Genomic DNA, 24,004 nt, shown 5'->3' on the forward strand with positions numbered 1-24,004 from the left:
CCAGCTCTCAGCCTATGAACTTCGTCATTTCTACAAATATCCCCTTTCTTGGCGGTTTTGCTCTAGCTTCTTCACTCATTATGACCTCTACATCTTTTACTTCATGATAATCTCATCTCCACTCTTGTTTACATCCTTGGGTACATGCTTCCTTTTTTGCTATCTAAAAATAATTAAAAAAATGTAATACAATGCAATACAATAAAATATAAAACAATAACAATATAAGATTTTGAACACATCTTCATGTTGGTAATTCTCCTTTCCCTTCTTTCTTCACCCCCACCAATGGCAGGCTCCTTGTCTTTAGCATTACTCTATAGTAGCTGCAGTTCTTGCAATGTTGGCCCCTTCTCTTTGGAATTTCTTACCTTGTTCCCATCAGACATTTTTTTTTTACTTTTATAATTGGAAGAATGTTCCATTCTCAAAGAGCCTCGATATAAATTCTAGTGGACCTTTCAGTGTTTCTGGACTGCCCTCTCCATTCTCTGAAGGACAAATGTCCAAGTCAGCTATTTGATGGTCAAAAGATTTGCACATGCTTTCCACATAACTTCCCATTTTGACCATGGTAAATATCCCATGTTCAGGTCCTAATTGGCCCAGTTCCTCTATCTTCCTCCTATGGTGTTCCTTAAGCTCTGCTAAAAGTAGGAAAATCTGTCCTACTGTGCAAACAGTAGCACATCACTAAAAATTGAAACATGTGTGATACAAGAATTACTCAGTTGGAAAAGACCATAGAGAGAATCCAATCCAGGCTTCTTCCTCATTTTGCAATAAGGAAAGTATGGATTTGAGAGGTTACATGACTTGCCCAAGGAGACACAGTTATTTAGTGGCATGAATAGGAACGGACCCAAATAATCATAAAATCTCAGAGTTAGAAAAGTCCTCAGAGGTTATCTAGTCCAACCTGTGCCAATACCTGAATAGGAATCTAAAATTCTTACAATTGGTCATAGGATTTTTACTTAAGAACTCCTAATGAATGGAAATCTGCTACCTCCTGAGGCAGATGATAAAGATGATGATAATAGATTGCATTTACATAGTGCTTTAAGGCTTACAAATTTTGTTCTCCCAATAATCTTAAAAGGCAGGAGCTATAATTAGCCCCATTTTATAGATAAGGAAACTGAGGCAGACAGAATGTCTTGCCCAGGGTCATACAGCTTGTACATGTCTGAGTTAGGATTTGAACTCAGATCTTCCTGACTCCAAGTCCAGCACTCTATCCACTGCATCATCCAATTGCCTTCATTATTAGGAAATTCGTTCTTGTATTAACCTTGACTCTACCTCTCTGCAACTTTCTTTCCTTGTCCCTTGTTCTTTCTTCTGGAAATGAGATGGCATAGAAGATAGGGTACTGGATTTGCACCTTTCAGGAAGACCTGCATTTATATCCAATCTCAGGCACTTCTTTGATATATGAACCCGGGCAAGTATTTTAACTTCTCTGAGCCTGAGTTTCCTCATCCATAAAACGGTGGATAAATAGGACCTATCTCATGAGATTGTTGTGAGGATCAGATGAGATAATATATGTAAAGTGCTTTTCAAGCTTTCAAGCATTATGTGAATATTAGCTATTCTTAGTATGATTATCCTGAGGCAAAGCAGAAGTCTAGTCCTTTTCCAAATGATATTCCTTCAAATACTTAAAGGTTTATCATGGTCTCCAGATCCTTTACTGCCCTACTCACTCTTTTCTGGATACTTTCCAGCTTTTCAATGGCTTTTTAAAGACATGGTTCAGTCAACTAGTGTTTATTAAGTGCCTATGATGTGCCAGGCACTGTGCTAAGCCCTGGAGATAAAAAGAAAGGCAAAGAACCAACCTATGCGAGCAAGGAGCTCAGTGTAATGGGAGAAACAACACGCAAAAAGCTATGAGAAAACAGATTATATACGGGATGAATTGGAGGTCACTGCAGAAGGAGAGCAGTAAGATTAAGGGGGGTCAGCAAAGGCTTCTTGCTGAGGGCAGAAATTTTAGCTGAGTCTTGAAGGAAGCCAAGGAAGCAAGGAGGTAGAGATGAGGAGGGATAGGCAGAGCTAGGCTAAAGGAATAACCAGTGAAAATGCTCAGTGTTGTGAGAGGAAGAATCGTGTGTGAGAAACAGTAGGGAGGCCAGTGTCACTGTACTGCACGGTAAATGGGGAGTGGTAGTGGTAAGAAGTAAGAAGACTGGAAAGGGAGGAAGGGGCCAGGTTATGGAAGGCTTGAAAAACCAAATAGAGGATTTCATATTTTATCCTGGAGGCAATAGGAAGCCCCTAATTTTGGTTGAATGGGGGTGGTGGTTGTGACATGATTAATCAATTTGACAGCTAAACAGTTCTAAGGACTGGACTTGAGGTAGGGAGACCAACCAGAAGGCTATTGCCATAGTCCAAGCATGAGGCAATGAGGGCCTGCATGAGGGTGGTGGCAATGTCTGAGGAGAGAAAGGGCACATATTGGAGATATTACGAAGGTAGAAACAACAGGACTTGTCAAGAGATTGGAGAGAGGGTGGTAGTGGTGGAAGAGAGTGAGGAATCAAGGATGGATGACTCAGAAAATGGTGGTATCCTCAACACTAATGGGGAAGTTAGGAATAGATGAGTTTTGGGAGGAAGGAGAGTTTGGTTTTGGGTATAATGAATTTCAAATATCTACAAGGCATTCAGTTTGAGATGGCCAATTGACAGTTGAAGATACAAGACTAGCAATCAGGAGAGGTTAGGGCTGGGCAAATAGATTTGAGGATCATGTGCATGATAGTTGAATTGATGGGAGCTGATGAGATCTTCAAGTGCAACATTACAGAGGGAGAGCAGAAGAGGGTTTAGGACAGAACCTTAAGGGGATATCCATGGTTAGCAGGTACAACTTGGATGAAAATCTAGTAGAAGAGACCGAGGAGTAGTCAGACAGGTCATCGGAGAACCAGGAGAGAGCAGTATCACAAAAACCTAAGGAGAACAGACTTTCAAAACAAAGAGGGTGAGCGACAGTGTCAAAGGCTGCAGAGAGGGCAAGTGGGATGAGGACTGAGAAAAGGCTATGAGGTTTGGTGATTAAGAGAGAGTAATTTCATTTGGATGATGAGGTTCAAAGCCAGACTTCAGAGCGTTAAGAAGAGAGTGAAAGGAAGGGAAGTGAAGGCACTGATGGCAAATGGCCTTCTCAAGAAGTTTAGCCACAAAAGGCAGAAGACATATTGAAAGATTACTAGCAAGGATGGATGGATCGAGTGAGAGATTTTTGAGGATGGGGGAGATATGGGCTTGTCTGTAGGCAGCAGGGAAGCTACCAATAGTAGACAGTGAGAGACTGAAGATTATTGAGACAGTTACTCAGAGGTAATCTGAGGGAGGAGTCAAGATGGGATGTAGAAGGGTTTGCCTTGATGAGGAGGCAGGGGTGAAGGAGGACAAAATGGCAAAAGGCATCAGAGTGATGTGAGATGAGGAGTGAAGAAGGAGTTTAAGCAAATGGCCTCAATTTTTTTTTCAGTGAAATATGAGTCAAAGTTCTCAAGGCCTGGCACTCTGTCCACTGGGCGACCTCCTTTATATTTACCCTGTAGATATTTTGCATGTGTATAATTGTTTGCATGCTGTCTCTCCCCCATTAGAACACGAGTCTTCTTAAGGCAGAGCCTTTTTTTGCTTTTCTTTGCATCCCTGGCACTTAGCACATTGTCTGGCATATAGGAAGTGCTTAATAAATGCTTGTTGCCTTGCCTTGCCTCACCTTGACTACCTGTGGCCTCTACACAAGCTGTTCCCCATGCCTTCAATGCTCACTCCTCAACTTGGCCTCTTGGAACTCCTAGCTCCCTTTGAGGTTCAACTTCAGTGCTACCTTTTATAAGAGTTTTTTCAGACTTCCTCAGGTATTAAGGCTCCCTCAGGAATTAATTTGTATTTTGTTTTTAAAATCACTTATCTATATATGCATTTTCCCCCAACTGATTGTAAGTTCCTAGAAGGAAGGAATTGTTTGGGTTTTATCTTTTTATCTCCTTCAACCGACACAAATTGTAGGTGCTTAATAAATGCTTGTTGAATTAAATTGAAAAAGGGATTGAGCAAGCTACAAAATAAAATTTGAAAGAAGAATACTCCTGATCCACATAAACTTAAATGTAAATTCTATCACATATTTAAAGAGCAAGTAATATTTATGCTACAAAAAGTTCCAATAGAGAAAGAACACACTCTACAAACTTTTGAGACAAATAAGATACTCAAGCCTGGGAAGGAGAAAGAAGAGAAAGAAAATTATAATAGATCCAGATCACTAATGGAACAATTTTAAATACAATTTAATCAAAGGGATGACATCGATATATGAAAAAGTTATTCAGTATGACCAATTCCTCTACATTGCCAGGATGCAAAAATGATTCATTAGGAAAGCAATGATCATGATTAATAATATAAATAATAAAGGGAACAAGAATGGTTACATCAAAGCATTGAGAAAAATTATTTGATAAAATCTGCCACTCATTTATATTAAGGACCTTAAAAATCAAAATTATAGAAGGAATATTCCTTAATACTATCCAAAGAATATATCCTAAACCAAGAAGTAGAATTATTTGTGAAGAAAAAAAGCCTAGAAGTTTCTCTAGTAAATTCAGGGATACAGCATACCTTTTCTTACCTCTACTATTTGGCATGACATTACAAATGCTAGCAAACAAAGAAGAAGACATTAAAGAGATAGGTACCAGCAAAGTGGGCACAAAAATAATAAAATATCTCACAGTTAATCCACCAAGAAATGCAAGACATATGCAAATACAATTACAAAACATTCTTTGTAGAAATAAAGGAAGTCTTACATACCTGGAGAAATAGTCAATGTTCATGGCTGAGCCATACCAATATAATAAAATGACAATACTATCAAAATTTATCAGTAGATTCAGTGCTAAATCAATCAACTAAGGGGTTACTTCATGGGACAAATGGACATAATAACAAAGTCCTTTTGGAGGAATAAAATATTAAGAATTTCAAAGTAAATAATGAAAAATGTAGAAATGAAAGAGGCCAAGCTTCTTCAAATCATAAGCATTATTACAAAGCATTTATTGCCAAAACAGATGACCTAGGCAGCATTAATAATTCCAGCCCATGTGCCCAGTTTACCATCTATATAAAAATTTTATGAGAATAATCTATACATTTATCAAGGGCATCCTTGAAGAAGGTTTTGGTAGGAGACAGGCAGGCTTTTACAAGCAATATTCAATAGTAGACCACATATTTTTGCCACCACACAAATGACTAAAACATATAAAAAATACAAGATTCTACTGTGCCAGTCTTTGTAGACTTTTTCTAAGCATTTGATTTCGTATAACAAAACATTGCCTCAAAGGTTCTCCTACAGCAAGGTGTCTCTAATACATGTTTCAAAATGATGCAAGATTTTGCTGAAAGACATAGCTTCATAGAGCACCTTGTTTGACAACCCTCTGATCATGAATATCAAGGGTGGCATAAAACAGATGTATGTTCAGCAAAGGTATTTCCCACTATCATTGAGGAGATGCAGCAGGAAGTCCAAACTGAACAGTTGCCCCTGCAGATGTTAAAATCTTCCAGTCACTTCTACTTGTGGATGACAGTGCTAATTACAACCAGGCTAGAAACACTGCAAAGCCTCCTAACTGAGATCCATAGTTACTCAAAACAGTTTTGCCTAATTGTCCTAACAGGGAAAATCAAGTAGATGAAGAATGCTTATTGTCCAGTTGGATAATCAATCTCAATATATTGAGTTTGTCTACAGTAAACACACACACATACACACACACATCTTGGACAGACTTTGCAAATGGACAATGAGTTGTATCCAGTATTGAAGAGAGAAGAATGGGCTGAATCGGATTGCTTTGGGGAAACTGCAAAGTTCTTTTAATGACCTTAAGTTTTTTCCTTGACACAATGGCCTATGCCAGCATTCTTTTAGTAATGCTGTGTGACTGCAAATTATGAAATACTATAGTCTCCAAAGAATTGAAGTTTTGAATCATTCAAAAAACAGTGGAGAGGCACATGATGGGTATGAGCAAAAGGTAACGTGTTATAAATGAGATTATGAAGTAGTGCAAAGGTCATCAAGGGATGGGCTGATTATGCAGCAGAGAGAGGGATAACTGGTGGACTGCCCAGATGCTCCATTGGTATCCATGTACTTTCAAGAGAACAAGAACTCCCTATGGTTAATTTATTGAGTGGGTTATTCCTTTCCTATAGTGGCCCCATATAACCTCTAGAATTGAATGTTACTTTGTCTGGCATTTAAAATGTTTTGAAACCGTGTCCCAACCTACTTTTCTAGTCTTATATATCATTCCCTTTCACATACTTTATAACTTGGCCAATCTGGCTTTCTTATTGTTCCACACACAATGCTTTGTCTTCTATGTTCATACTTTTGCACTGTCAACTATTGCCAGAGTGTACTTCTTCTTTACCTCTGTCTCCTAGAATCCTTGGTCTTCTTCAAAGCAGCCTAAGCTCTCTCTTATAGATGAAGCCTTTCCTGATTCCTTCCAGCTGCTAGTCCCCCCCCCCCCACCATTTCTTTATACATACACACACACATATAAACTGCATAATAAATGCTTAGTATTTTTTATCTAAAAAAAGAAATAAAGCTTTATTAATATTTAGTAAACAAATTGATACTGGAGCTCTCATGCCATATATCAGATGGTTGTGCCATAAATGCTATGTAAGGTATCTTGAGGAAAGAGGGGGAGTTCTACATTGTGGAGGTTACAGTGGCACCCTCACTCATTGCCAGCATACTTTCAGTTTATATGTGCCTAGTTAAGTGAATTTAGATTGTGAGCTCCTTGAGAACAGGGATTTTGCTTTTTTGTAATCCCCAGTGCTTAATACAGTGCTTGTCATATAAGTGGCCCTCAATAAATGCTTGTTGACTGCCTGATTTGTGGATTAAATCATCAAGTTTCAACCAAACATCACAAAATGGATGTGACTTTAAAAGATCCCTACAAAGTAACTGTGGATTGAAAAATAATTCCAATATTGCCAATATAAACAAACAACAAAAAAATGGCAAGCTGATCTTTTTACTTACTATTTTTTCATCTTTCTACTCTTAATTTTTTATCAGCCACATTACAAAGTTAAAAATATCTAATTATATCTGAAAAGAAATTGGCCAAAAATTAAAATTTATCAAGAATGTTTAAATATGAATTTATATCCATTATCCTTAATACCAAACTCTGATGGATGTATTCTGCCTTGAGATGCCAACTAATAATAGTATGAAGCCATAATAATTAGCAATACATATTAAAGCTAAACTTTTGTTGCTGAAAATGATGTCACTTTGAAAAACTCTCATATTTGCATATTTAATAAGCCTGCCAACCAAATTTTCTAATCTATGTAAATATCTTCTCAATAAAGAGTTTCAGAGGATCTTGAATCTTTTGTTAAAAACAGAAAAATTTAATGCCTTCTGATTAGTTTGTAAGAACAACTAATTGACATTAGGGAAGATTGGGATTTACTAGCCAAATTTTGACAAAAACCTTGGCATAATTGATAGATGGTATTGAAAAAAAATTAGTATCATGATTTAGTAAATGCAGCAAATGCTACACTTCTTTTTAATCTATGTATCTTTTCCAGTTGTGATAGCCATTAAAATCAAGTATCAGATATCTAAAAAAAATAGAAGGGATGAGAGAAGATTGTACTGGGAGAAGGAGAAAGGGAGAGGTAGGATGTGGTAAATTATCTCACATAAAAGAGGCAAGAAAAAGCTTTTAAAGTGGAGGGGAAGAGGGGGAAGATGAGAGGGAACGAGTAAACCTTACTCTCATTGGATTTGGCTTAAGGAGGGAATAACATACACACTCAATTGGGTATGGAATTCTTACCTTATAGGAAAGTGGGGGGAAAGGGGATAAGGGAGGGGGAAATAATAGAAAGGAGGGCAAAAGGGAGGAGGGGGTAATCAGAAGCAAACACTTTTGAGGAGGGACAGGGTCAAAGGAGAGAATAGAATAAATGGGGGACAGGATAGGATGGAGGGAAATATAGTTAGCCTTTCACAACATGACTGTTTTAGAAGTGTTTTAAGTGACTACACATGTATAACCTATATTGGATTGCTTGTCTTCTCAATGAGGGTGGGTAGAGAGAGAGGAAGGGAGAGAATGTGGAACTCAAAATTTTAAAAAAGAATGTTAAAAATTGTTTTTACATGCAACTGGGAAATAAAATATACAGGCAATGGGGTATAGAAATCTATCTTGCCCTATAGAAAAATAGAAGGGAAGGGGATAAGAGAAGGGGTGGGGAGTGATAGGAGGGCAGATTGGGAGAAAGGGTAATCAGAATGCATGCTGTATTGGGGTGGGGGGAGAGGAGAGATGGGGAGAAAATTTGGAACTCAAAATCTTGTGGAAGTGAATGTTGAAAACTAAAAATAAATTAAAATAAAAAAATAGAAAAAAAAACCCAAGTATCAAAGAAAGCTTAATGCTCTCTTACCATCTGCTCTATTTTGGGTAATCTGCCTGTTAGCTATATTTATTCTCTCCTTCCCAATGTGAAAAGTTGATATTCTGCAAGGGGAGACAACATTAAGTACATACAAGACACAGATGGGAAAGGTACAAGATAAATTTTTAGGGGAAGCTGCTGACAGATGAGGGCAGGTTCTCTTTCACTTTTGTCTTTGTAACCCCAAGGACTAGTAAGATTCCTAGAACATACTTAACAAATGTTTATCAATTGATATTGAAGATGGCACCTGAGCTGAGCTCTGAAGGAAACTAGGGATTCCAGGAAATGAAGAGAATGAGAGAGCACAGATAATATTTACTGTAGAAGGAAGGAAATCCTTATGGTCTCAGAAAGTTTGGGGCATCACAATCCTCAGAGTCCTCTGCCTTAGAAAGCTACTGAGTAGTAGTGGTTTTCAGGAAATCACTCTTCATATGGGTCTCAGTTTTCCCATGTGCAAAACAGTTACAATGGATATAGGGCTTTACACACATTATCTCTACTGAGACTGGAAACAACCCTGTGAGGCAGGTAGTTTAAGTATTATTCTCTCCATTCTATGAGAAACTGGCACTCAGAGATGATATGACTTGCCCTGAAGAAAGAGGCAGTGCTGGTATCCAAAGGTACACTTTCCCTGCAGGAGGGAGAGAGAGCCAGGACCAAATTATCTGAGCTCACCTTCTGGCTTTCATTCCATCTCTGTGATTGAATTTTAATCTGTGATTTTATCTAAGTGAAAGCTCCCCTGCCCCATCCCTTCCTAAAGGGAGGAGTTGGGTTATGTGTTCTCTTTAATTCACTTTGTAGTCTTGAGTGACTGCCCTGTCCTGGGCATGTTTCTCCACTTCCATGGACCATTTCCATCCATCCCTATCCCTCACTTACAGATCCAAGTGCCCAGAGCACCAGCATGTTTGATACTTTTTGCTCCCACTACCATCAGGCTCTGATTACACCTGAGGCAGGGCAGAGGAGGGGAAATGTGTATGTGTTGAGGGGTGGGTGAAGTGAATCCTAGGGGAGGAATCATGGTGGTGACCTGGAAGGAGCAGGGAATGAGTTTTTCCTACCTGGGATCCAGAGCAGTCTCCTCAGACCAAGGCCTTTTTAGCTCTACATCTCTCCTTCAGCCACAATCCCTCCTACCTTTCATCACAGTCCAAGTCCCCCAATGGTTTATGATCATGGCCATGGCCATGCTCCTCTTTCTACTCTGCCTGGCTGGCTTCCACATGCCCATATCTTCTTACTTCCCTTTTAATAATCTCCAGATTGAGGTATGTCCTTCCCTAGTCAAGAGTCTCATCCCTTCAAGTTTTGGTGATGGCTGTGAGTTTACACTTACCTCCTTGCATCAGGTTCTCTAGGCAGTTTATCTTATTATGTACATTTGTGCACCTTATTATATGCACGGATGTTTGTGCACATGGGTTTTATTACTGGATTTCTTCATGAGTCTTTTCTTCTGTGACTACTTGTCCTCTCTGCTCACATGGCTCTTCCTTGGTTGTACTTGCTACTTTCTGTAGTACCTAGCTTGGTAGAGATTTGGGGGCAGTTTTCTCGGCCCCTCCTCCCAACTTTCCACCACAGGGCTTGATGCAAAGGGGTTTTAATAATGCTAAAGAGTCAAACATGGAAAGAGAATAATGGAAAAGGAAAACGTGTAGGAAAGAAAATCTATTCTAGGTCTTCTAGGGAGATGTGTTTGAGGAAATAATGAAAGATTTTTCTGTATTTTCATTAAAACATAATAGAACCCTCTAAACCCAAAGTAGCACCATATTGGCCATAAAAAGCCAATAATTTGCAAACATTTAGAGCCTTTTGGTAATGTTTTACTTGGCAGCATTACAGAATGTCAGAATACCTCCATGCATTTCACTCCCTAGATCTGTAATTTTAAAATATGAACACCTGCACTTGCTTTGTTATTACTGTAGTTATTTCAAGTATAATGTGTGCAGGATAAATAGACCCAACTGTATATATGTTAACATTGCCTCAGGACAAGGGTTTTGGTGGGAGTGGCGGTAGAGGGAGGAAACCACTCACAAAATTATCACCCAGTGGGGATCTGTTATGATTTTTAATTTCAGGCAGTTTCCAGTTAAAGATGTTCCTTCAGAGCGCCCATTACAATTGACTATAAGTGGCATTGATATTGCCTAAGATGGTGGAAGTTGACTATTATCAGTGATTCTCTATGGTTTGAAGAGTTTAATATGAGATTATGTTCCAGGGGAGTTACTACTGTGGCACTGTAGGAATACAGGCAATCATTTTGTAGGGAGCTGCACTCACATGAAGCTGCATTTTGTAGTTTCAGGGAGTCCTATGATGGAATTTGAGCCATCAGGTACACTGGCCAAACATAACAGGAAGTGGGAGTTCCTTGGCCAAGAGATGCCATATACTTTCTTGTTCCTCAGACAGTAAGCTGTGCCCATAGCCCTGTTAATTCAACATTTTTATTAGTGATTTGGATAAAACAAGCTTATCAAATTCATGGATGTCACAAGCTGAATGGGACAGTTAATACACTGGATGATATGCTCAAAAAGATCTTGAAAGGCTAAAATAATAATGAAAATATGAAACCAGTGGGTTTAAATATAGAGTCCTAAAACCCACAAAAGTACAGGCATCTCTAGGAAGCAGCTCACATGAAGGGGACCTAGAAATTCTAGTATACCACAACTCAGTGTGAGTCAGCAGTGTGATGTAGCAGCTAAAAGAACCAGTATCATCTTAGGCTGCATTAATAGGGTTCAGAGTGAAGGGGGGCACTGGTCTAGCTGCATTTTGCCCACAGAGAGTTGTGTCCTCTTCTGGGCCCATTTTAGGGAGGGACACTGGGAAATTGGAGTTGGTAAAGTGGAGAGTCAACAGGATGATGAGGTGACCTGAAACCATATAATAAGAGACCTGGGACTGGCCAAAGCAATTGGAGAATGCCTCGAACAAAAGGTGTAGTAGCAAGCTGCGAATATTTTTGAAGTTGTTACGCAGAACAGGAATTATAATTCTTCTGCTTGGCCCTTCATGGCAGACTCAAAATAAACAAGTGCAAGTTTTGGAGAGACAGATTTTTGCTCAATGAGAACAGTCCAATATGAAGGGAATGCCTAGGCAGTAAGCTGCCAGTTATGGGAAAGAGGCATTAATGGTTTAGAATTGGTGCTGACTGGATGAGCTTTTTTGGGTCTTTTTTAAAATAAAAATTATTTATTTTGCTAGGTGATCTTTGAAATTTCCCCAATTTTATAAAAGAAATCCCAAGGAAGAGAGGGTAAAATGGGAGCTTTGTTGGGATATTGACTCATTGGGTTTGGTTATTCTTTTTTTTCATGATTCCTCCCTGATCAAGTTCCTTTTCTGATATATTCTCAACCAGGTGTATAGATTCTAGCAATACTCTCAAATGCAGGACTGGGTTCCAGCAAAGTGAGAAAAGCCTTGAAGTTCCTAACTAGTGGTCATTTTTTCTGAAACTTAATTTCTACCGAAACATTTCACTATTCAGATGTCTTCCTGGGTATGTGATACAGACCCCTCTGCCCTTACCACAGAAGTCATGGGTTTAATGGTAAAAACATTCTTCTCCTCTTCAGTTGTCTGTAAGGTGCTTGGTTCTTCTTCTGAAGCTAAGGCCACACTGGGGTGAATGTCCATTTCAGCCAGTGACTAGCACCACTACAAGTAAGTTTCTCCTCATTCATCTGCTGAAGTGGCCGTCTCTGAGCTGGCTTGCGTCTACTCTGCCCTCATCCTTCATGATGATGAGGTTATGGTCACGGAGGATAAAATGAATGCCCTCATCAAAGCAGCAGGTATAAATGTTGAACCATTCTGGCCTGGATTATTTGCAAAGGCCCTGTGCAAGTCTCATCTGCAATGTAGGAGTTGGTGGACCTGCCCCAGCAGTTGGTGGTGCTGCCCCTGCTGTAGGGGCTGCTCCTGCTAGCACAGCTGTCCCAGCTGAGGGGGAGGAAGAGGAAGCAAAAAAAAAGAAGAATCTGAGGAGTCCGATGATGACATGGGTTTTGGTCTGTTTGACTAAATATTTTTTGTAACATTAAATAAAAAGTGTAACTAAAAAAAAAACCATTCTTCTCAACAAGTCACCAGCTAAAAGCACATTCTCTGATCTCTAAGCCCTTTCTCCGCATACTCACCAAACAGCAGTGCTAAAGCTGGGATCCTGGGAATTCAATGGCTTGATGAAGCCCTAGTTAGAAGCAATGAGGCTAATAAAATATGGCTAGAATTGCATCTTATGACTAGCAAGGGCTCTATGTCAAGCCAGCTTTCAAAAGATAAATGAGGGTCTGGATTAGCTGCTTCCTACAAAGGTCATAATCAGTACCCATAATGATGTGGTGAAATGTTGTTTTATTCGAAAATGTGTTTATCAAAGTTAATATAAAAAAAATAGCATCTAGGACCAAACCAAACTGCAATGGTGTCATAACTCCCAGTATTTTGTGTACACAAAATACAATACCTTGTAGGTAGCCATGAGAAAGTGGTTTCAAAGAGAAGCAAATCCCATGAAATCCTCAAGAAAAGAGATTTTTGCCTTGGAAGAGTGATTTCTCACATTCTTGTTGTGAGGCTCTACAAAAATAAATGTGAAAAATGATCTCTGGTACTCTATGCCATCACCCTTTACTGCAGTCAGAAGCAACTGAGGTTCTTGATCTGTGCTTAAGAAAGATGTATTTAGACAAGAAAAATATTTTCTAGAGTATGTTCTAGTCCTTGATTTAGTTATTTATATATATTTGGTGACCAAGAATTCCATAACATGATTGACAACAGATACCTTCATTTTCATATATCACCAAAGCTTTTTTGCTCTTAAGCTGGGGTACAGAAGATGCCACTTCCCCTTCTCCCCAGGCATTTCCCCTTCCTTCTATTCTGATCAATCTCAGTAGGAAGAACAAAGCAATCCAGGAATTGTGTTATCTTTTCTTTTCACAGAATATATACAACTGTAATATATCCAATATTATGTTAACTTTTTTGATGGCAGCATTACTTTGCTGGTAACGCCCTATAACATCTGTCTTTTTATTCATTATTTGTATTTATCCTATTTTATTATATTCTGTTTGTATAGGATAGCTTCTGTTCCCACTCAACTATGACAAAATGTCCGTATACATTTCAAAATCTTAATTTTAATGACTGATTGAATATTTCTTGTATTTTTGGGCTGACTCTTGGATTGAAAACTTCTCTCTTTTATTCCTTACCAGTGAGTCAAGGTTCCTGTAGCTATTTTTTGGAGTGTTTTCTGAGTCCTTGCTTAAGCCATGTCACCTGCTAAAAGATGATAAAAGCAGTTTTCTGTCCCCTCTGCTGTTCTAATATCTGGTTCACTGAGTGAGTCACTGTCATGTTAAATTAAAGAACAACCTCACAGAGTATTGAGAAAGTATCTTGTTTTGAGTGGTAGAAAGGAAAATGTCCAAGGTGTAGGCTGGAGGAAGCAAGAAATGGAAAACATAAGACAAAGAAATAAGGTTGGAATATATATTTGGAATATTAGGAGAAACAAAGGATTAATGGACAGAAGGTAAGGTTAAGTAGATATAAGTGAGAATAGAACAACAGATAACTTAAGGGTCTGAGGGTAAGGAGATCAACTCTGATGCAGAAGAAAAACAGTGGTAAGTGAAGAGCCTTAACTGAGATGTAGGATAATGTGGCAGTACTGAAAAGGTACTGAAGGATAGGACTAACTAGAAGAGGTCTATCAGAAGGAGGAAAAAGGTTCATACTATTGAGATGTAGAATACAGGGCAGATTTTAGAAAAAAATTAGAGATGAAAACATGATTTAATATATTCATATTCAGGGCCAAGAGGACAACAAAATGCGCCACAATGAAGTCAGATTCCTGTTACTTAGATCACACTTACACAGCTTAAGAGAGGAGGCACTGTGGTATAGAGGAAACAATGGAGGGTGACAAGGTCTGTGCCTGAATCTCAATTCTGCCACTTACTTCCTGGACAACCTTGTGAATGTTAATCACTTTTTTTTTCTTTTGACCTGCCCCTCCACCGCCCAATTAACAAGAACTTTCCCATTTCTAACCGCAATACCCGACCCCCCCTCCTTTGAAAAAAGAAGAAAAACAAAACCCTTGTAATAAATATGCACAGCCAAGCAAAACAAATCCCTGCACTGGCCATAGCCAAAAACATACATCTCATTCTGAATCTCGAATCCACCACTTTAGTGAGCAGCAGGCTTCATTATCAGTCTTCGGCAATCATGGCTAGGCACTGCATTGACTAGAGTTCTCAACTCCTTCAGAATGGCTTGTTTTCTAGTGTTATTATATAAATTATTCTCCTGGTTTAGCATCAGTTCATACCAGTCTCCCCATATTCTGTATAAATGTCCCTCTAGTCATGATTTATGGTATTTAACCTCTTTGGGTATCATGACTTTCCTTTTAGGTCAAATGAGGAAGGCCCTTCTACAGCAAACATTCTAGAACTCTATAGTACTGAGAGTCTGGCACACTGGAGAGAGTGCTATACTCAGGCTGGAAAACCTATACCTGAGTCTGGGTCTTCTTACTTCCTGCCTCAGTTTCTCAATTTCCTCTTCTGTAAAATGAGGCAGTCAGACAAGATGCTTTTTTAGGGTCCCATCCAGTCCTGGAGACTTCATCTTAAGGGGAGGTTAAAGTTCTTAACTTGATTTTTGCCCTCATGCCGAATTATAAATGAAAATGTCTATTTAAAAATCCTTTCTCACAGCAAAATAGATGAGGAAGGGTGTAAGTTTTCTTCTTCTATTTTGTCAGTTCAAAGAACTCTTGTCTTACAGCTTAGATTTGTGGTGTGTCACTGGAGATTGTTTATGTTCTGTATGAGGGGATATAAAGCAGGGCTTGCTCCCATTCGTGGATCTAATTAGGCATGTTACCCTATCTGTAATAAATCATGTGTTTAGTTTTTCTTTGTTAAGGCACTCAGAGGCCTTCAGGCATGAGCGACTTATTAAAATGTACTCTAATAGTTGGAGATGAATTATCATACTGATATTGTCAATTGCTTGATAGTTTTACATCCCAAAAGCTTTCCCTTGTTGGTTCTGTACTACAAAGATGACATTTTATTCTGATATTCGTTCACAAAACTGACTCACATTTTTCTGTCTAATGCATAAGGAAATCATTCTGAATTCAGCAATAGTTTCAGTTTGACTAAAAAGAAGTTATTTTCCAAATTCACAAAAAGTTGAGCAGATTCTTGTAAGAACACGTGTAAGAACTGGTTTTCATTGTCACAACTCAATGTCAGATTACCAAAATAATTTATGTTTTGTTGTGGGAACATGGGTGGATGCAGAGCTTCCCAAATCACATGACTACTTCTCAGAACACACTTTCTTCATAACATTCAGAAATTGTTCATGTTTTGTGGTAATGAATGAATAACAGGAACAGTAGAATTTCAATGTGGGCCTTCCTTTATTTGATTAAAGATAGTCTCCATTTAATTCTTAAAAAACGAATATAAGTTAAGCAGCAGTAAACTATGGTAATTCAGAAAATGTGTTACTGCAAAGAGTTTAGAGAAAAGTTCCCTACATAAACCACATTGTTAACTATAAAACGTATTTTTCTCAACTGTTTCTTATGACAGAGACTAGGAATGTGATATTACTACAACAGGCAAAATGAAATGAACTTAAACAAAAAAAAGAAAATTCATGTTTCTATTTAGACATCTAAATGAAAGCACAGGCCACAACAAAAATATCACACTGACTGTTTACATTTATACCCGTTGCTGAATGTTTACAGAAGTGTTACCTTAAGCTGGGGTGTCTGTGTAGCTGGGGTCTTCACTAGCTTCTAAAACCCATCCATAACTGAGGTCTGGCTGACTCATAAGAAATAACTTTAGAGACTGGACTTTCACTGGAATCTAATAGATGGTGAACATATCAATGTGCTGGGATAAAACAAAAGAGGATAAAAGATATCCTAATGTAAGTTATGAATATCAATTGACACATTAATGAAAACAGAATAATAAAATCTAACTACTGAAAAATATGCCAGCAGATTTTAAATCTGCTACACAGATGAGCATTTAATTAATTTAGAATATGCTGAAGTTGAAAATTTCCAAACTAGATCAGAAGGATTAGATAGTCTGTTCTAATAAATATGAATAAGACATAACTAAGTATCGGATATTAGCACGAAGTGCATTATCCAGAAGGAAATGAAGTTGACAAGATTCTGGAATACAGTTTCCTGATCAAAATTTCCACCTCAGCTCAGAGACCACAAATAGTCCTTCCTAAGTAAACTGCTTCTCTCTGTAGGAAAGGTATTTAGTTTGGGTTGTAGTGTATTAAAACAATAACACAAACCTCCTGGGAGAATACCACAATAAATGTCCTGAAACCACTCAGCAGATCTTAGTGTATAATAATCTGGCTGTTTTAAATTACTGCAGGGAATATTAAGGTCCTTAATGACAATATAACTGCATGAAGCCAAAGAAAGCTAAAAAGAATGGCCAAAAAGATGAGCTAAGAGCCAGCCAAAGTGACAACAAACATGTGGCTGTTTACTAGGTTTGGAGTGGTATAGTCTGCAGATGTTTGTGGTCTCTCGAAGGTTCCAGAAGAATGAGTTGTTCTGAGGATTTGCAAAGTTTTGATGAGAGAGCAGGGCTTCTCTTTGAGATGGTAGGCTCTATGACAGAAAGGCCCAACAGTACAGAGCAAAATTTATAGATTTCTGTGGTCAGATCATACTCTATTGGCCTTAAAATGTACATCAACAAATTAATATTGTACGGATGTAATTTCAAAGTCTCCTGAAGATGAAGAACCATTATTGAAGCCATTAGAGCACAGATGGTTCAAAGTATATGCAGATATTCATACTTGCATTTTTGCATTATAGGTTTTTTTTTTTTTTTGCTGTTGAACTGTAATGAATTGTCTCATAATCTATTCCATCTTCTTGCCATTAGCAGGCTTTGAATGTTCACAAATAGGAGCAAAGAACTCATTTTCCAGAGCTTTAATCACACAAAGAGGGAATGCCTAATTCTCTAAATGAAATGGTCTGTGATCACTGAAGCAGAGATTTAATATATCACGGCAAATTAGGTAGATTTTAATAAATTACTTATCTCTCTGAATACTTTACATATGCTTAAGAAGGAACATAGCCTGTTTGCAAACAGTGAAAACCCACAGCCTATAAAATCCTTTGAAGAAAATGACAAATAAAAGAGTAAATTAAAAAATGAAATGCATTATATCCTAGACCTCTAGAGACAATTCTTTTGCAGCATTGATTCACAGCTCCATTAAAAATATCAATTAAATCCTTCATTGAGATTGGTTAAAAGCTAGAAAATTAACTTTCTGAGCTGCTTTTCTAGGTCTAGTTATCCAGATACAACTAAGCATTGTACATGCTTGATGTAAATTTTGAAATTGATAAAAAGATACTTTCCTGTCTCTTCAGTTCTAACTAAATATGTTGGAACCTAAGCCATGCTTTCAATACTTTCTTTCTATAAAGGATGCCCAGTTTTCAAAATGTAAATTTCTTACACCTATATCTCCATGTCTTCACGAATGTCCCTCTTTCTACACTACCATCACAAATATCTGATAATAATGTTAGTTGAAGGAGTAAAGTTATTTTTTAAAAAAGACCAAAAAAACCCCCCAAGCTTGCAGTAATTTAATAAGTCTTCTGGCTAGTCTCATTCTTTATATTTAATTGATAGAAACTGCATGCATCAAAGAAATGCATACTGAGCTTTAATGTGCATAAAATGGATATTAGCATTTTAAAGAGGAAGATTAACACATTAATCCAAGTAATTTTCATATATTGCTTCTAATAAAATCTTCACAGTAAAAAAACTCTTAATGAGGCTAATCACAGCATTCCATTTAGTTGGGTGATTAGGGATAACATAAAAGTATTTTTTTCATAAGTTTTCGAAGACATGCTTCTTGCTTATTAAAAATAAGGAACTGATTTGCCTTCTTGCTCTTCATAGGAAAATGCAGAAAATGCAAATGAGTATTCCACATGCCATCATGTAGGTATGAATTATTGAAAAGGTGCTGGCCACAGTGGAGGGCTGGGACCCTGGGGGACAGCAGTTATGGGATGGAGGGAATAGAAAAATAAACAAATCAAAAAGTATACAAAACTTTACAACTTCAAACCCAGGCTCTGCTGTGCATAAATTATACATTAAATATACTGTAGTAATTACAAAAGCTTCATCTAAGAGCTATCGATGGGAAAATTTACTCAGGAGAAGGCAATGCCTTAGGAACATTTTCTATGTCTCCAATTCATCTCTGTATTCCTCATAGATGGAGTTCAGGGCATGCAAGGCCTCCACAGTTATTCTAAGCTTGCCAATCACTTCACCATCCACTTGTGCATCAAATACTGGGGAGAAAACAAGAGAAAAACAGAAACAATTTTAATTTCCAAAATTTAGTATTTTTATTTGAATTTGGGCAGATTGTACCATAGAAATGTCTGTCAATTTTAAAATCACCATCCCAGTAAAAACTGTCGATTCAAATCTAAAATTTGATCCAATGAGGTTTTCATAAATTTGAAATTTTACATATATACGTACATATGTACTCATACACACATATGTTATACTCAGTCAGCTTTTCCTGTAATTTTGGCCTCAAAATATGACAAATACAAGTTTTATTTTTTTCAGATTTATGAGAGACCAATGGATACAATACTTCTATACAGAATAACTTCTATCCCCAAATATGGCATGGGGTTCCCCACATTATTGCTTAGTTAACAATACTGAGGGTTACACTGGCTTCGAAAGAAGACTTTTGTAGCTGTCATAGTATTATAACTCCTGCAGTAAGAGGCATACATTTTAAAAGGGAGCAGGATTTAATGACAAAGGAAAGGCCAACTTCTACTAACATAAATGTCAAAATGGCAAATGATGGCAAAAACTTACATAGTTACTAATTTTGAATTGTATGAAAGTACAAATAAAAAAAGAGTATTTCCTCTTTATAGGTATTATAGGTGAAAAGGCAGGATATTCAGGACATAGAGATGAAGAAAGAAGGAGAGATCAATACTAGGCTTTCAGGAAAAGTTGCTTCAGGAGAATGTTGCTACTATGAAAAAGAAGCAAAAGTGAAGAAAGAGCATGTTCCATTATGCAAAGTACAGCCTTATAGAATGAATATATGTGCTTTTATACAATATCATCTGATATTCTTACCATTAAATCATACTCTTCTTAATATTAATCCATGTATACTCCCAATAGTACTAAAGCTCAAATTTACCTGTTTATTACCTCTACCATAAAAGGCCTCAAGCTAAAGAGGGCATGGGGATATAAAGAACGGCAAAAACAGGGTCCCAGCCCTCTTCTCACTTCTTTCTGTTAAGAAACAGGAAGAGGAACAAAGTTTATTTATTAAAAACAAAAAATAATGTTATGATATCCCACGGAGGGAAAAGGAATATGAAGTGTCTTTATAAAATTCAATTTTATATTTATAAAATTAAAGCTATCAACAAAAGGTGCCATTTTGTAAACTAGAGCCATCAAAATAGCCCATTTAAAAATAGATCTTATGGGCAGAGCTAATATGGTGGCTGGAAAGCAGGGACTCCATTAAGCTCTCCCCCAAATCCCTCCAAACACCTGTAAAAATGGCCCTGAACAAATTCTAGAGCTGCAGAACCCACAAAATAGCAGAAGGAAGCAGGTCTCCAGCCCAGGACAGCCTGGATGGTTGCTGGGAAGGGTCTACTACATGGTGCTGGGGAGCCCATTGTGGGCCATGCCAGGACAGACCAGACCAGGAATGGGGTGGGCGGAGCAGGCCTTAGGGCCAGGAATCACTGAGCTGTAGCAGTTACCAGACTTCTTACAAATGCCAAATAACATGGAGCAGGTTAGTGGGAAAACTGCTGGATCAGGTTAGACAGCAGTCAGGCCCCAGCCCCTGGGGGTGGCGGAGTAGTGATCAGTGGCAGCAGCAGGAAGCTTCTGCGGCTGCTTCCAGAGCTCCAGCTGTGGCTGCTTCTGGAGTCCCTGGTTCACACGGTGGGAGGAATCAAACTTCAGATCAGAGCAGGAGTGCAAGGAGTGCTTTGCTGGTGCAGAGGCAGGTTCTCTTGCTTTGCCCTGCTTGGATCTGAATTGTGGTCCTGGTTGGAGGTTGTTGGGCGAGGAGGAGTGCTGCTGTGGCAGAACTTGCAGTGATGGTGGAGTAGAAATAGCTCTGAAAACAGCAGTGTGTACTCTACAAGCAGTCATACCCTGACAAAAAGCTCAAGGGTCAAGTAGTTGGCTGGGAACATGAACAGGCAGTGAAAAAAAAGGACTCAGACTATAGAATCTTTTTTTTTTGGTGACAAAGAAGATCAAAATATATAGCCAGAAGAAGTCAACAAAGTCATAGAGCCTACATCAAAAGCCTCCAAGAAAAATACGAATTGGTCTCAGGCCATGGAAGAGCTCAAAAAGGATTTGAAAAAGCAAGTAAGAGAAGTAGAGCAAACATTGGGAAGAGAAATGAGAGTGATGCGAGAAAATCATGAAAAACAAGTCAATGACTTGCTAAAGGAGATGCACAAAAATACTGAAGAAAATAACACCTTGAAAAATAGACTAACCCAAATGTCAAAAGAGCTCCAAAAAGCCAATGAGGAGAAGAATGCCTTGAAAGGCAGAATTAGCCAAATGGAAAAGGAGGTCCAAAATATCACTGAAGAAAATACCACCTTAAAAATTAGACTGGAGCAAGTGGAAGCTAGTGACTTTATGAGAAATCAAGATATTATAAAACAGAACCAAAGGAATGAAAAAATGGAAGACAATGTCAAATATCTCATTGGAAAAACCACTGACCTGGAAAATAGATCCAGGCGAGATAATTTAAAAATTATTGGACTACCTGAAAGCCATGATCAAAAAAAGAGCCTAGATATCATCTTTCAAGAAATTATCAAGGAAAACTGCCCTGATATTCTAGAACCAGAGGGTAAAATAGAAATTCAAAGAATCTACCGATCACCTCTTGAAAAAGATCCCAAAAAGAAAATTCCTAGGAATATTGTCACCAAATTCTGGAGTTCTCAGGTCAAGGAGAAAATACTGAAAGCAGCCAGAAAGAAACGATTTGAGTATTGTGGAAACACAATCAGGATAACACAAGATCTAGCAGCTTCTATATTAAGGGATGAAAAGGCTTGGAATATGATATTCCAGAGGTCACAGGAGCTAGGATTAAAACCAAGAATCACCTATCCAGCAAAACTGAGCATAATGCTCCAAGGCAAAATATTGACTTTCAATAAAATAGAAGACTTTCAAGCTTTCTCAGTGAAAAGACCAGAGCTGAATAGAAAATCTGACTTTCAAACCTAAGAATCAAGAGAAGCATGAAAAGGTAAACAAGAAAAGGTAAACAAATCATAAGGGACTTACTAAAGTTGAACTGTTTTGTCTACATTCCTACAAGAAAAGAAGATGTCTGTCATTCATGAGACCTTTCTCAGTATTAGGGTAGTTGAATATACATATATATATAGACAGAGGGCACAGGGTGAGTTGAATATGAAGGGATGATATCTAAAAAATAAAATTAAGGGGTGAGAGAGGAACATTTTGAGAGAGGGAGAAAAGGAAAGATAAAATGGGGTAAATTATCTCACATAAAAGTGGCAAGCAAAAGCAGTTCTGTTGGAAGGAAAGAGGGGGCAGGTGAGGGGGAATGAGTGAATCTTACTCTCATCAGATTTGACTTGAGGAGGGAATAACATACACACTCAATTGGGTATCTTACCCTACAAGAAAATAGGGGGAAGGGGATAAGAAAGGGGGGATGATAGAAGGGAGGGCAGATGGGGGAGGAGGTAATCAAAAGCAAACACTTTTGAAAAGGGACAGGGTCAAGGGAGAAAACTGAATAAAGGGGGACAGGATAGGTTGGAGCAAAATATAGTTAGTCTTTCACAACATGATTATTGTGGAAGTGTTTTGCATATTGATACATGTGTGGCCCATGTTGAATTGCTTGCTTTCTTAGGGAGGGTGGGTGGGGAGGCAAGAGGGGAAAGAATTTAGAACTCAAAGTTCTAAAAGCAGATGCTCAAAAAAAGTTGTTTTTGCATGCAGCTGGGAAATAAGATATACAGGTAATGGGGTATAGAAATTTATCTTGCCCTACAAGAAAGTAAGGGGAAAGGGGAATGGGGGGAGAGTGGGATGACAGAAGAGGGTGCTGACTGGGGAATGGGGCAATCAGAATATATGCCATCTTGGAGTTTGGGGGAGGGTAGAAATGGGGAGAAAATCTGTAAAATTTCTTGTGGAAACCAATGTTGAAAACTAAAAATATTAAATAATAAAATAGGAAAAGATTTTAAAAAAAGAAAAGATGGCTCTCTGGAAGGGAGGGAGAGACATTCAGATATGTAATGATCTAAACATAAAAGATATCAATAAAAATTTACTTTAAAAATAGGGAAAGAGCATGCAAACCTGGGAGGATCATGTCTTCTCTCCTTTACTAAAAAAAATATAAAAATAGATCTTATTACTTCGTCTGATATTGATATATAAACTTTTGTCTGTAAATAAAACTTACCCAGGACGGGCACCTTTCTGGATGAACCATTACATTTTTTATAGGCTCTGCTAACTCTGGCAAGTGAGAACATGAATAAAACCTGTTCCCATCCCCCAGCTCTGCTCCTCCCCCCTGCACCCCTGACATATCCCTAGGATGGCCCTACCTATGATTTTAAAATAGGCACTTTTATTTATAATATGCAAGTCCATCAATTTGGCCCACAATAAAAGAGTGGGAAATCACTCACTCAGCAATCATTCATCAAATACTTATGTGCTAGGCACCTTTTATGGGCTGGGGATACAAGGAAAGGCAAAAATAGGGCCTCAGTCCTCGAGTTCACATTCTAGAGGTGGCAACAGCATTCAAACAACTATGCATACACAGGAGCTACACAGGGCAAATGGGAGGAAATCTGGGAGAGAAGGCACTGGTAGGAGAGAGATGGATGGTGGAGAACCTGTAAAGGCCTCTTGTAGAAGGCTGACTTAAGGTGAGTTTTCAAAGAAGCCAGGAAAGCCAGGAAGCAGCAACAAGAAAAAAAAGCATTCCAGAAGTGGGGAAGACCCAATGAAAAGGCATGAAGTCAGGAGATGGAGTATATTGTTCAAGAAACAGCAAGGAAGCCAATGTCCCTGGATGACAGAGTACCAGGAAGGGATTAAAGAAGACCAGAAAAGGAGGGAGGGGTCAGGTTGTGAAGGGCTTTAAAAACCAAAAAGAGGATTTTATATTTGATCCTGGAGGTAACATT

At 38.2% G+C, this 24,004-nt stretch overlaps 1 protein-coding gene across 1 annotated transcript in view; it reads right to left on the bottom strand.

Moving 5' to 3' along the window:
- Nucleotides 1-16,070: 16,070 nt before the first annotated feature.
- Nucleotides 16,071-24,004, bottom strand: part of RPGRIP1L (RPGRIP1 like) — a 145,787-nt gene continuing 137,853 nt past the window's right edge. Inside the window, exons 27-28 of the mRNA XM_036750600.1 lie at nucleotides 18,911-19,054; nucleotides 16,071-16,562 (exon numbers count right to left, since the gene is read on the bottom strand). Of these exons, the coding sequence (XP_036606495.1) occupies nucleotides 18,942-19,054 (113 nt within the window). The 3' untranslated portion in view covers nucleotides 16,071-16,562; nucleotides 18,911-18,941. The remainder of the gene's footprint in view (nucleotides 16,563-18,910; nucleotides 19,055-24,004) is intronic.

This window comes from Trichosurus vulpecula, chromosome 3 (assembly GCF_011100635.1).
Source record: "Trichosurus vulpecula isolate mTriVul1 chromosome 3, mTriVul1.pri, whole genome shotgun sequence".
In the NCBI taxonomy this organism is placed as follows: domain Eukaryota; kingdom Metazoa; phylum Chordata; class Mammalia; order Diprotodontia; family Phalangeridae; genus Trichosurus; species Trichosurus vulpecula.